This window comes from Oncorhynchus gorbuscha, linkage group LG15, assembly GCF_021184085.1.
Source record: "Oncorhynchus gorbuscha isolate QuinsamMale2020 ecotype Even-year linkage group LG15, OgorEven_v1.0, whole genome shotgun sequence".
Taxonomy (NCBI): domain Eukaryota; kingdom Metazoa; phylum Chordata; class Actinopteri; order Salmoniformes; family Salmonidae; genus Oncorhynchus; species Oncorhynchus gorbuscha.
This window is the reverse complement of record NC_060187.1, coordinates 1,469,802-1,482,301: the sequence shown is the minus strand read 5'-3', so window position 1 is coordinate 1,482,301 and position 12,500 is coordinate 1,469,802. Positions and strand designations below refer to the sequence as shown.

The 12,500-nt window shown below is 44.0% G+C and overlaps 1 protein-coding gene across 1 annotated transcript in view; it reads right to left on the bottom strand.

Moving 5' to 3' along the window:
- Positions 1–12,500, bottom strand: part of oca2 (oculocutaneous albinism II) — a 204,710-nt gene that overhangs the window by 107,433 nt on the left and 84,777 nt on the right. The window contains exons 10-12 of the mRNA XM_046299807.1: positions 7,132–7,203; positions 5,066–5,131; positions 2,217–2,273 (exon numbers count right to left, since the gene is read on the bottom strand). Coding sequence (XP_046155763.1) covers positions 2,217–2,273; positions 5,066–5,131; positions 7,132–7,203 — 195 coding nt within the window. The remainder of the gene's footprint in view (positions 1–2,216; positions 2,274–5,065; positions 5,132–7,131; positions 7,204–12,500) is intronic.

The following is a 12,500-nucleotide window of genomic DNA, read 5'->3' as shown; positions in this document are numbered from 1 at the left end:
AGATGAGAGGATGAGAGGATGAGGGTGGAGAGAGGATGAGGGTGGAGAGAGTATGAGAGGATGAGGGTGGAGAGGGGTTGAGAGGATGAGCGTGGAGAGAGGATGAGAGTGAAGAGATAATGAGGGTGGAGAGAGGATGAGCGTGGAGAGAGGATGAGCATGGAGGGAGGATGAGGGTGGAGAGAGGATGAGGATGGAGAGAAGATGAGAGGATGAGCATGGACAGAGGATGAGAGTGGACAAAGAATGAGGGTGGATAAAGGATGAGGGTGGAGAGAGCATGAGGGTGAAGAGAGGATGAGGATGGAGAGAAGATGAGAGGATGAGCGTGGACAGAGGATGAGAGTGAAGAGAGGATGAGGGTGGAGAGAGGATAAGGGTGGAGAGAGGATGAGGGTGGAGAGGGGATGAGAGTGAAGAGAGGATGAGGGTGGAGAGAGGATGAGCGTGGAGAGAGGATGAGCATGGAGAGAGGATGAGAGGATGAGAGTGAAGAGAGGATGAGGGTGGAGAGAGGATGAGCATGGAGACAGGATGAGGGTGGAGAGAGGATGAGCGTGGAGAGAGGATGAGCGTGGAGAGAGGATGAGGGTGGAGAGAGGATGAGCGTGGAGAGAGGATGAGGGTGGAGAGAGGATGAGGGTGGAGAGAGGATGGGGGTTGAGAGAGGATGAGTGTGGAGAGAGGATGAGAGTGGAGAGAGGATGAGAGTGGAGAGAGGATGGGCGTGGAGAGAGGATGAGCGTGGAGAGAGGATGGGCGTGGAGAGAGGATGAGCGTGGAGAGAGGATGAGGGTGGAGAGAGGATGAGCGTGGAGAGAGGATGAGGGTGGAGAGAGGATGAGCGTGGAGAGAGGATGAGGGTGGAGAGAGGATGAGGGTGGAGAGAGGATGAGAGGATGAGGGTGGAGAGAGGATGAGAGGATGAGGGTGGAGAGAGGATGAGAGGATGAGGGTGGAGAGAGGATGAGAGGATGAGAGGATGAGGGTGGAGAGAGGATGAGGATGGGATAATAGCACAAAGTCTGCATCCCAAATGGCACCTAGTTCCCTATATGGGGCATTGCGTTTGACCCACAGGGTTCTGGTCAAATGAAATGCAACATATAGGAAATACATTTAGAGTCACTCAGGACAGTGGTTAGACCTACTGGAAAGCCACATTTAGAGTCACTCAGGACAGTGGTTAGACCTACTGGAAAGCCACATTTAGAGTCACTCAGGACAGTGGTTAGACCTACTGGAAAGCCACATTTAGAGTCACTCAGGACAGTGGTTAGACCTACTGGAAAGCCACATTTAGAGTCACTCAGGACAGTGGTTAAACCTACTGGAAAGCCACATTTAGAGTCACTCAGGACAGTGGTTAGACCTACTGGAAAGCCACATTTAGAGTCACTCAGGACAGTGGTTAGACCTACTGAAAGAAAGTCACCAGGACATTTAGAGTCACTCAGGACAGTGGTTAGACCTACTGGAAAGCCACATTTAGAGTCACTCAGGACAGTGGTTAGACCTACTGGAAAGCCACATTTAGAGTCACCCAGGACAGTGGTTAGACCTACTGGAAAGCCACATTTAGAGTCACTCAGGACAGTGGTTAGACCTACTGGAAAGCCACATTTAGAGTCACTCAGGACAGTGGTTAGACCTACTGGAAAGCCACATTTAGAGTCACTCAGGACAGTGGTTAGACCTACTGGAAAGCCACATTTAGAGTCACTCAGGACAGTGGTTAGACCTACTGGAAAGCCACATTTAGAGTCACTCAGGACAGTGGTTAGACCTACTGGAAAGCCACATTTAGAGTCACTCAGGACAGTGGTTAGACCTACTGGAAAGCCACATTTAGAGTCACTCAGGACAGTGGTTAGACCTACTGGAAAGCCACATTTAGAGTCACTCAGGACAGTAGTTAGACCTACTGGAAAGCCACATTTAGAGTCACTCAGGACAGTAGTTAGACCTACTGGAAAGCCACATTTAGAGTCACTCAGGACAGTGGTTAGACCTACTGGAAAGCCACATTTAGAGTCACTCAGGACAGTGGTTAGACCTACTGGAAAGCCACATTTAGAGCCACATTTAGAGCTCACTCAGGACAGTGGTTAGACCTACTGGAAAGCCACATTTAGAGTCACTCAGGACAGTGGTTAGACCTACTGGAAAGCCACATTTAGAGTCACTCAGGACAGTGCCACTGTTGACCAACTCACCTTCACAGCACAGTAGTCAAAGAAACCAGTCTCTGAGAAGATGGCAACTAGAATCATCTGTAAGGGAAAGAGCAAACCTGTTGTAATGCAGAGAACTAGAACCATCTGTAATCACAATGCAGATAAATAGAACCATCTGTAATCACAATGCAGAGAACTAGAACCATCTGTAATCACAATGCAGATAACTAGAACCATCTGTAATCACAATGCAGATAACTAGAACCATCTGTAATCACAATGCAGATAACTAGAACCATCTGTAATCACAATGCAGATAACTAGAACCATCTGTAATCACAATGCAGATAACTAGAACCATCTGTAATCACAATGCAGATAACTAGAACCATCTGTAATCACAATGCAGATAACTATAACCATCTGTAATCACAATGCAGATAAATAGAACCATCTGTAATCACAATGCAGAGAACTAGAACCATCTGTAATCACAATGCAGATAACTAGAACCATCTGTAATCACAATGCAGATAACTAGAACCATCTGTAATCACAATGCAGATAACTAGAACCATCTGTAATCACAATGCAGAGAACTAGAACCATCTGTAATCACAATGCAGATAACTAGAACCATCTGTAATCACAATGCAGATAACTAGAACCATCTGTAATCACAATGCAGAGAACTAGAACCATCTGTAATCACAATGCAGATAACTAGAACCATCTGTAATCACAATGCAGATAACTAGAACCATCTGTAATCACAATGCAGATAACTAGAACCATCTGTAATCACAATGCAGATAACTAGAACCATCTGTAATCACAATGCAGAGAACTAGAACCATCTGTAATCACAATGCAGAGAACTAGAACCATCTGTAATCACAATGCAGATAACTAGAACCATCTGTAATCACAATGCAGAGAACTAGAACCATCTGTAATCACAATGCAGAGAACTAGAACCATCTGTAATCACAATGCAGAGAACTAGAACCATCTGTAATCACAATGCAGAGAACCAGTCATTTGAAATAACAGTTATGAGACTGGTATAAGACAGTTATACAAACAACAATTATGAAACTTTAATAGGACTAACTAAATTACTGCATTTCACCGTTCCCCATTCACCATTCACCATTGTTCACCATTCCCCATTCCCCATTCCCCCCCATTCACCATTCATTCACCGTTCCCCATTCACCATTCACCATTCACTGTTCCCCATTCCCCATTCACCATTCCCCATTCACCATTCACTGTTCACCGTTCCGTTCACCATTCACCGTTCCCCATTCACTGTTCACTGTTCACCGTTCCCCATTCCCCATTCACCATTCCCCCCCATTCACCGTTCACCATTCACCGTTCACCATTCCCCATTCCCCGTTCACCATTCACCATTCACCAGTTCACCAGTCACCAGTCACCAGTCACCATTTCACCGTTCACCGTTCACCGTTCACCGTTCCCCATTGACCGTTCACCATTCACCATTCACCAGTAACCATTTCACCATTCACCGTTCACCGTTCACCGTTCCCCATTCACCATTCACCAGTCACCATTTCACCATTCACCATTCACCATTCACCGTTCCCCATTCACCAGTCACCATTCACCATTCACCAGTCACCATTCACCATTCACCATTCACCAGTAACCATTTCACCATTCACCGGTCACCATTCACCGTTCACCCATTTCACCATTCACCGTTCACCGTTCACCGTTCACCGTTCACCGTTCACCGTTCACCGTTCCCCATTCACCATTCACCGTTCCCCATTCACCATTCACCATTCACCATTCACCATTCACCATTCACCATTCACCATTCACCAGTCACCATTCACCATTCACCATTCACCATTCACCGTTCACCAGTCACCATTCACCATTCACCATTCACCATTCACCGTTCACCGTTCCCCATTCACCATTCACCAGTCACCAGTCACCATTCACCATTCACCATTCATATCCAAAGATCTGGGTTGTCAAAGGATAATATTTAATGCCTCCCTAATGGCATCCTAATCCTTAAAGATAGTGCAGTAATTTTGACCAGGGTCTATAGGCTACCATTTGACCAGGGACTATGGGGTGTAGGGTGCTATTTGACGAGGGCCCATAGGGTGTAGGGTGACCAGGGCTCATAGGGTGTAGGGTGCCATTTGACCAGGGCCCATAGGGTGTAGGGTGACCAGGGCCCATAGGGTGTAGGGTGACCAGGGCCCATAGGGTGTAGGGTGCCTAGGGCCCATAGGGTGTAGGGTGACCAGGGCCCATAGGGTGTAGGGTGCCCAGGGCCCATAGGGTGCTATTTGACCAGGGCCCATAGGGTGTAGGGTGCCATTTGACCAGGGCCCATAGGGTGTAGGGTGACCAGGGCCCATAGGGTGTAGGGTGCCATTTGCCAGGGCCCATAGGGTGTAGGGTGACCAGGGCCCATAGGGTGTAGGGTGACCAGGGCCTATAGGGTGTAGGGTGACCAGGGCCCATAGGGTGTAGGGTGCCCAGGGCCCATAGGGTGTAGGGTGCCATTTGACCGCTAACTGTTTCAGCATCGCTAACTGTTTCAGCATCGCTAACTGTTTCAGCATCGCTAACTGTCTCGACATCACTAACTGTCTCGACATCGCTAACTGTCTCGACATCGCTAACTGTTTCAGCATCGCTAACTGTCTCGACATCACTAACTGTCTCGACATCGCTAACTGTTTCAGCATCGCTAACTGTCTCGACATCACTAACTGTTTCAGCATCGCTAACTGTCTCGACATCGCTAACTGTCTCGACATCACTAACTGTTTCAGCATCGCTAACTGTCTTGACATCATTTGAGACTCAACAGGGCGTGACTTACTTACCATGCCAAACAGAAGAGCCAGAGTTTCATAGTCGATCCACTCCACCACAGTGCTCAGACTGGGACGCTGGAAGACAGACAGAGAGACACAGAGAGAAAGAGGAACTAAATGATAGCTAGCCAATAGACAGAGGAACTAAATGATAGCTAGCCAATATACAGAGGAACTAAATGATACTACTAGCCAATAGACAGAGGAACTAAATGATAGCTAGCCAATATACCGAGGAACTAAATGATAGCTAGCCAATATACCGAGGAACTAAATGATAGCTAGCCAATATACAGAGGAACTAAAAGATAGCTAGCCAATATACAGAGGAACTAAATGATACTACTAGCCAATAGACAGAGGAGCTAATTGATAGCTAACCAATAGACAGAGGAACTAAATGATAGCTAGCCAATATACCGAGGAACTAAATGATAGCTAGTCAATAGACAGAGGAACTAAAAGATAGCTAGCCAATATACAGAGGAACTAAATGATACTACTAGCCAATATACAGAGGAACTAAATGATACTACTAGCCAATAGACAGGGGAACTAAATGATAGCTAGCCAATAGACAGAGGAAGTAAATGCTAGCTAGCCAATAGACAGAGGAAGTAAATGATAGCTAGCCAATAGACAGAGGAACTAAATGATAGCTAGCCAATAGACAGAGGAACTAAATGATAGCTAGCCAATAGACAGAGGAAGTAAATGATAGCTAGCCAATAGACAGAGAAACTAAATGATAGCTAGCCAATAGACAGAGGAACTAAATGATAGCTAACCAATAGACAGAGGAACTAAATGATAGCTAGCCAATAGACAGAGGAACTAAATGATAGCTAGCCAATAGACAGAGGAACTAAATGATAGCTAGCCAATAGACAGAGGAAGTAAATGATAGCTAGCCAATAGACAGAGGAACTAAATGATAGCTAACCAATAGACAGAGGAACTAAATGATAGCTAGCCAATAGACAGAGGAACTAAATGATAGCTAACCAATAGACAGAGGAACTAAATGATAGCTAACCAATAGACAGAGGAACTAAATGATAGCTAACCAATAGACAGAGGAACTAAATGATAGCTAACCAATAGACAGAGGAACTAAATGATAGCTAGCCAATAGACAGAGGAACTAAATGATAGCTAACCAATAGACAGAGGAACTAAATGATAGCTAGCCAATAGACAGAGGAACTAAATGATAGCTAGCCAATAGACAGAGGAAGTAAATGCTAGCTAGCCAATAGACAGAGGAAGTAAATGCTAGCTAGCCAATAGACAGAGGAAGTAAATGCTAGCTAGCCAATAGACAGAGGAAGTAAATGCTAGCTAGCCAATAGACAGAGGAAGTAAATGCTAGCTAGCCAATAGACAGAGGAAGTAAATGCTAGCTAGCCAATAGACAGAGGAAGTAAATGATAGCTAGCCAATAGACAGAGGAAGTAAATGATAGCTAGCCAATAGACAGAGGAAGTAAATGCTAGCTAGCCAATAGACAGAGGAAGTAAATGCTAGCTAGCCAATAGACAGAGGAAGTAAATGCTAGCTAGCCAATAGACAGAGGAAGTAAATGCTAGCTAGCCAATAGACAGAGGAAGTAAATGCTAGCTAGCCAATAGACAGAGGAAGTAAATGATAGCTAGCCAATAGACAGAGGAAGTAAATGCTAGCTAGCCAATAGACAGAGGAAGTAAATGCTAGCTAGCCAATAGACAGAGGAAGTAAATGCTAGCTAGCCAATAGACAGAGGAAGTAAATGCTAGCTAGCCAATAGACAGAAGAAGTAAATGATAGCTAGCCAATAGACAGAGGAAGTAAATGATAGCTAGCCAATAGACAGAGGAAGTAAATGCTAGCTAGCCAATAGACAGAGGAAGTAAATGCTAGCTAGCCAATAGACAGAGGAAGTAAATGCTAGCTAGCCAATAGACAGAGGAAGTAAATGCTAGCTCTGTTGATATACGGTATGTATCAGTAGAAAATATACCTCTGTTGACAGTCTGTCACTAACTAGAATACAACATTGATTGTGATGTTAACACAGTAAAAAAGGGAAGTCTTACATCTCCGATCATGGCCAGAGCAGCCAGGGCAGCCAGAGATCCCAACATGGCCGCCAGAGTACGGTGGACAATCTGACAACACAAACAAAACAGTCCATTTGTTAGTTCCCAGATAACACAAAACAGTCCCCTGTGATTTAATTTCAGATAAAGTTTCAGAGAGAGTGTAATGTTAATTTCTGGTTGTACTTTTCCCTTTTCGAAAGAGAGAGAATTGAATTGAATTGAATTGAGAGACAGAGAGAGAGAGAGAGAGAGAGAGAGAGAGAGAGAGAGAGAGAGAGAGAGAGAGAGAGAGAGAGAGAGAGAGAGAGAGAGAAAGAAAGAGAGACAGAGATGTGCAAAACTGATAGAGACATACCCCAAGCGACTTACAGCTGTAATCTCAGCAAAAGGTGGCGCTACAAAGTATTAACTTAAGGGTGCTGAATAATTTTGCACGCCCAATTTTTCCGTTTTTGATTTGTTAAAAAAGTTTGAAATATCCAATAAATGTCGTTCCACTTCATGATTGTGTCCCACTTGTTGTTGATTCTTCACAAAAAAATACAGTTTTATATCTTTATGTTTGAAGCCTGAAATGTGGCAAAAGGTTGCAAAGTTCAAGTGGGCCGAATACTTTCGCAAGGCACTGTAGCTCTGTTACATCCTGGGTATGTACATAGTCAATGGTAGGCTTCGAGGGGACTCCTATGGTAGGTACACATATAGCTCCTATGGTATGGCTCATCTCTTGGCAGAAGTACTGTAGACTACTTTATCACCGACCTCAACCCAGCATCTCCCAGAGCGTTCACAGGCAGCCCACTGAAACCTCTATCAGACCACAGCAAAATCCCAGTCTACTTGAAAAGAGCAATACTCAATCATGAAGCAAAGCAATGCTCAATCAAAGCCAAAGGAGCTGAATAATATTAAGAAATGCTATAGATGGAAGGAAAGCAGTGTGGAAACCTATTAGGCAACAACAAATTCAAACCCTTCTAGACAATTTCCTGGACAAAATGTTTCACTGTAATAGTGAAGGTGTAAACTTGCCAGTTGAAAACCTAAAGAGTATATTTTATTTTCAAAAATAAAAATGTCAAAGACAAATGGTTTGATGAAGAATGCAAAACCTAAGAAAGAAATTGAGAGACCTATTCAATCATAGAGACATAGAGACCCAGAAAATCCAAGTCCAAGCTTTCACTATGGTGAATCACTAAAACAATACAGAAATACACTACTAAAACAACAGCTCAATGTAATCAATATAATCTAACGGAGGTGTTGCTAACATTTACGACAGCAAATTTCAATTTACAAAAAAAAGACGTTTTCGTCTTTTCAGCTTCTAGTCATGAAATCTATGCAGCGGACTCAATCACTTTTTATAGCTACTGTTTACAGTCCATCAAAAGTTGTGCTATAAATTCACAGACAACACAAAGATTCCTTGATGTCCTTCCAGATTCCCTCTGTCTAATCAAGGACGCCAGAGGACAAAAACCAAAATCAGTTAACCACCTAACGTAGAATGTATGCACACATGACTGTAAGTCGCTTTGGATAAAAGCGTCTGCTAAATGGCATATATTATTATTTATATACTAACTAACTCAATTTAACCTTGCGCAATACCCTAGATGCAGTTGCACCCCTAAAAACTAAAAACATTTCTCGTCAGAAACTAGCTCCCTGGTACACAGAAAATACCCGTGCTCTGAAGCAAGCTTCCAGAAAATTGGAACGGAAATGGCGCCACACCAAACTGGAAGTCTTCCGACTAGCTTGGAAAGACAGTACCATGCAGTACCGAAGAGTCTTACTGCTGCTCGATCATCCTATTTTTCTAACTTAAAAATAAGAACAATTCCTTTTTGATACATGTCGCAAAGCTAACTAAAAAGCAGCATTCCCCAAAAGAGGATGACTTTCACTTTAGCAGTGATAAATTCATGAACTTCTTTGAGGAAAAGATCATGATTATTAGAAAGCAAATTATGGACTCCTCTTTAAATCTGCGTATTCCTTCAAAGCTCAGTTGTCCTGAGTCTGCACAACTCTGCCAGGACCTAGGATCAAGGGGAGACGCTCAAGTGTTTTAGTACTATATCTCTTGACACAATGATGAAAATAATCATGGCCTCTAAACCTTCAAGCTGTATACTGGACCCTATTCCAACTAAACTACTGAAAGAGCTGCTTCCTGTGCTTGGCCCTCCTATGTTGAGCATAATAAACGTTTCTCTATCCACCGGATGTGTACCAAACTCACTACAAGTGGCAGTAATAAAGCCTCTCTTGAAAAAGACAAACCTTGACCCAAAAATATTAAAAACTATCGGCCTATATCGAATCTTCCATTCCTCTCAAAAATTTTAGAGAAGGCTGTTGCGCAGCAACCCACTGCCTCCCTGAAGAATTACAATGTATACAAAATGCTTCAGTCTGGTTTTAGACCCCATCATAGCACTGAGACGGCACTTGTGAAGGGGGTAAATTACCTTTTAATGGTATTAGATCGAGGCTCTGCATCTGTCCTCGTGCTCCTAGACCTTATTTTTTAAACATTTTATTTCACCTTTATTTAACCAGGTAGGCTAGTTGAGAACAAGTTCTCATTTGCAACTGCGACCTGGCCAAGATAAAGCATAGCAGTGTGAACAGACAACACAGAGTTACACATGGAGTAAACAATTAACAAGTCAATAACACAGTAGAAAAAAAGGGGAGTCTATATACAATGTGTGCAAAAGGCATGAGGAGGTAGGCGAATAATTTAACATTTTCCCAAGAGTGATAAATGATCAGATGGTCATGTACTATTGTTTTCACTATATATTTTACCTCTTGGGGATGTCATTCGGAAACACAATGTTAACTTTCACTGCTATGCGGATGACACACAGCTGTACATTTCAATGAAACATGGTGAAGCCCCAAAATACCCCTTGCTAGAAGCATGTGTTTCAGACATAAGGAAGTGGATGGCTGCAAACTTTCTACTTTTAAACTCGGACAAAACAGAGATGCTTGTTCTAGGTCCCAAGAAACAAAGAGATCTTCTGTTGAATCTGACAATTAATCTTAATGGCTGTACAGTCGTCTCAAATAAAACTGTGAAGGACCTCGGCGTTACTCTGGACCCTGATCTCTCTTTTGAAGAACATATCAAGACCATTTCAAGGACCGCTTTTTTCCATCTACGTAACATTGCAAAAATCAGAAACTTTCTGTCCAAAAAAGATGCAGAAAAATTAATCCATGCTTTTGTCACTTCTAGGTTAGACTACTGCAATGCTCTACTTTCCGGCTACCCGGATAAAGCACTAAACACACTTCAGTTAGTGCTAAATACGGCTGCTAGAATCCTGACTAGAACCAAAGAATTTGATCATATTACTCCAGTGCGAGCCTCCCTACACAGACAGTAGTTTTGGAATTGTTAGTTAGATTACTTGTTGGTTATCACTGCATTGTCGGAACTAGAAGCACAAGCCCTACACTGGCATGTGTATGTGACCTGTCAAAGCAAGGGCTGATTTCAAGGTTTTACTGCTAACCTACAAAGCATTACATGGGCTTGCTCCTACCTATCTCTCTGATTTGGTCCTGCCGTACATACCTACACATACGCTACGGTCACAAGACGCAGGCCTCCTAATTGTCCCTAGAATTTCTAAGCAAACAGCTGGAGGCAGGGCTTTGTCCTATAGAGCTCCATTTTTATGGAACGGTCTGCTTACCCATGTCAGAGACGCAGACTCGGTCTCAACCTTTAAGTCCTTACTGAAGACTCATCTCTTCAGTGGGTCATATGATTGAGTGTAGTCTGGCCCAGGAGTGGGAGGGTGAACGGAAAGGCTCTGGAGCAACGAACCGCCCTTGCTGTCTCTGCCTGGCCGGTTCCCCTCCCTCCACTGGGATTCTCTGCCTCTAACCCTATTACAGGGGCTGAGTCACTGGCTTACTGGGGCTCTCTCATACTGTCCCTGGAGGGGGCGCGTCACCTTAGTGGGTTGATTCACCGATGTGGCCATCCTGTCTGGGTTGGCCCCCCCCCCTTGGGTTGTGCCGTGGCGGAGATCTTTGTGGGCTATACTCAGCCTTGTCTCAGGATGGTAAGTTGATGGTTGAAGATATCCCTCTAGTGGTGTGGGGGCTGTGCTTTGGCAAAGTGGGTGGGGTTATATCCTTCCTGTTTGGCCCTGTCCGGGGGTGTCCTCGGATGGGGCCACAGTGTCTCCTGACCCCTCCTGTCTCAGCCTCCAGTATTTATGCTGCAGTAGTTTATGTGTCGGGGGGCTAGGGTCAGTTTGTTATATCTGGAGTACTTCTCCTGTCCTATTCGGTGTCCTGTGTGAATCTAAGTGTGCGTTCTCTAATTCTCTCCTTCTCTCTTTCTTTCTCCCTCTCGGAGGACCTGAGCCCTAGGACCATGCCTCAGGACTACCTGACATGATGACTCCTTGCTGTCCCCAGTCCACCAGACCGTGCTGCTGCTCCAGTTTCAACTGTTCTGCCTTATTATTATTGGACCATGCTGGTCATTTATGAACATTTGAACATCTTGGCCATGTTCTGTTATAATCTCCACCCGGCACAGCCAGAAGTGGACTGGCCACCCCACATAGCCTGGTTCCTCTCTAGGTTTCTTCCTAGGCTTTGGCCCTTCTAGGGAGTTCTTCCTAGCCACCGTGCCTCTACACCTGCATTGCTTGCTGTTTGGGGTTTTAGGCTGGGTTACTGTACAGCACTTTGAGATATCAGCTGATGTACGAAGGGCTATATAAATATATTTGATTTGATTTGATTTGAGATGTATGGGTAAACCACTTCTCCAATTTTTTTGTCTCTATAATAAAGAACAAAGAGCAAAAACATGATCAAATACAAATCTTAGAATCAACTATTAAAGACTACCAGAAGCCACTGGATTCTCCAATTACACTGAATAAACTAAACAACAAACTACAAACCCTGCATCTGTGGGTATCCTACATAAATGATCAAATATACAGACCACAAGTTCCAATTGGCTATACTTAAAGTCTTTAACATCATCCTTGGCTCTGGCATCTCCTCAATATTTGGAACCAAGGACTGATCACCCCAATCCTCAAAAGTGGAGACAAATTTGACCCCAATAACTACCGTGGGATATGCGGCAACAGCCACCTTGGGAAAATCCTCTGCATTATCATTAACAGCAGACTCGTACATTTCCTCAGCTTTTTGACATGAAACAGAGAGTACACAGTGGTAGAATACCTGTCCACTGTAACTGACCCAAAATTAAGGAAATCTTTGACTATGTACAGACTCAGTGAGCATTGTGGTTGAGAAAGGCCGCCGTAGGCAGACCTGGCTCTCAAGAGAAGACA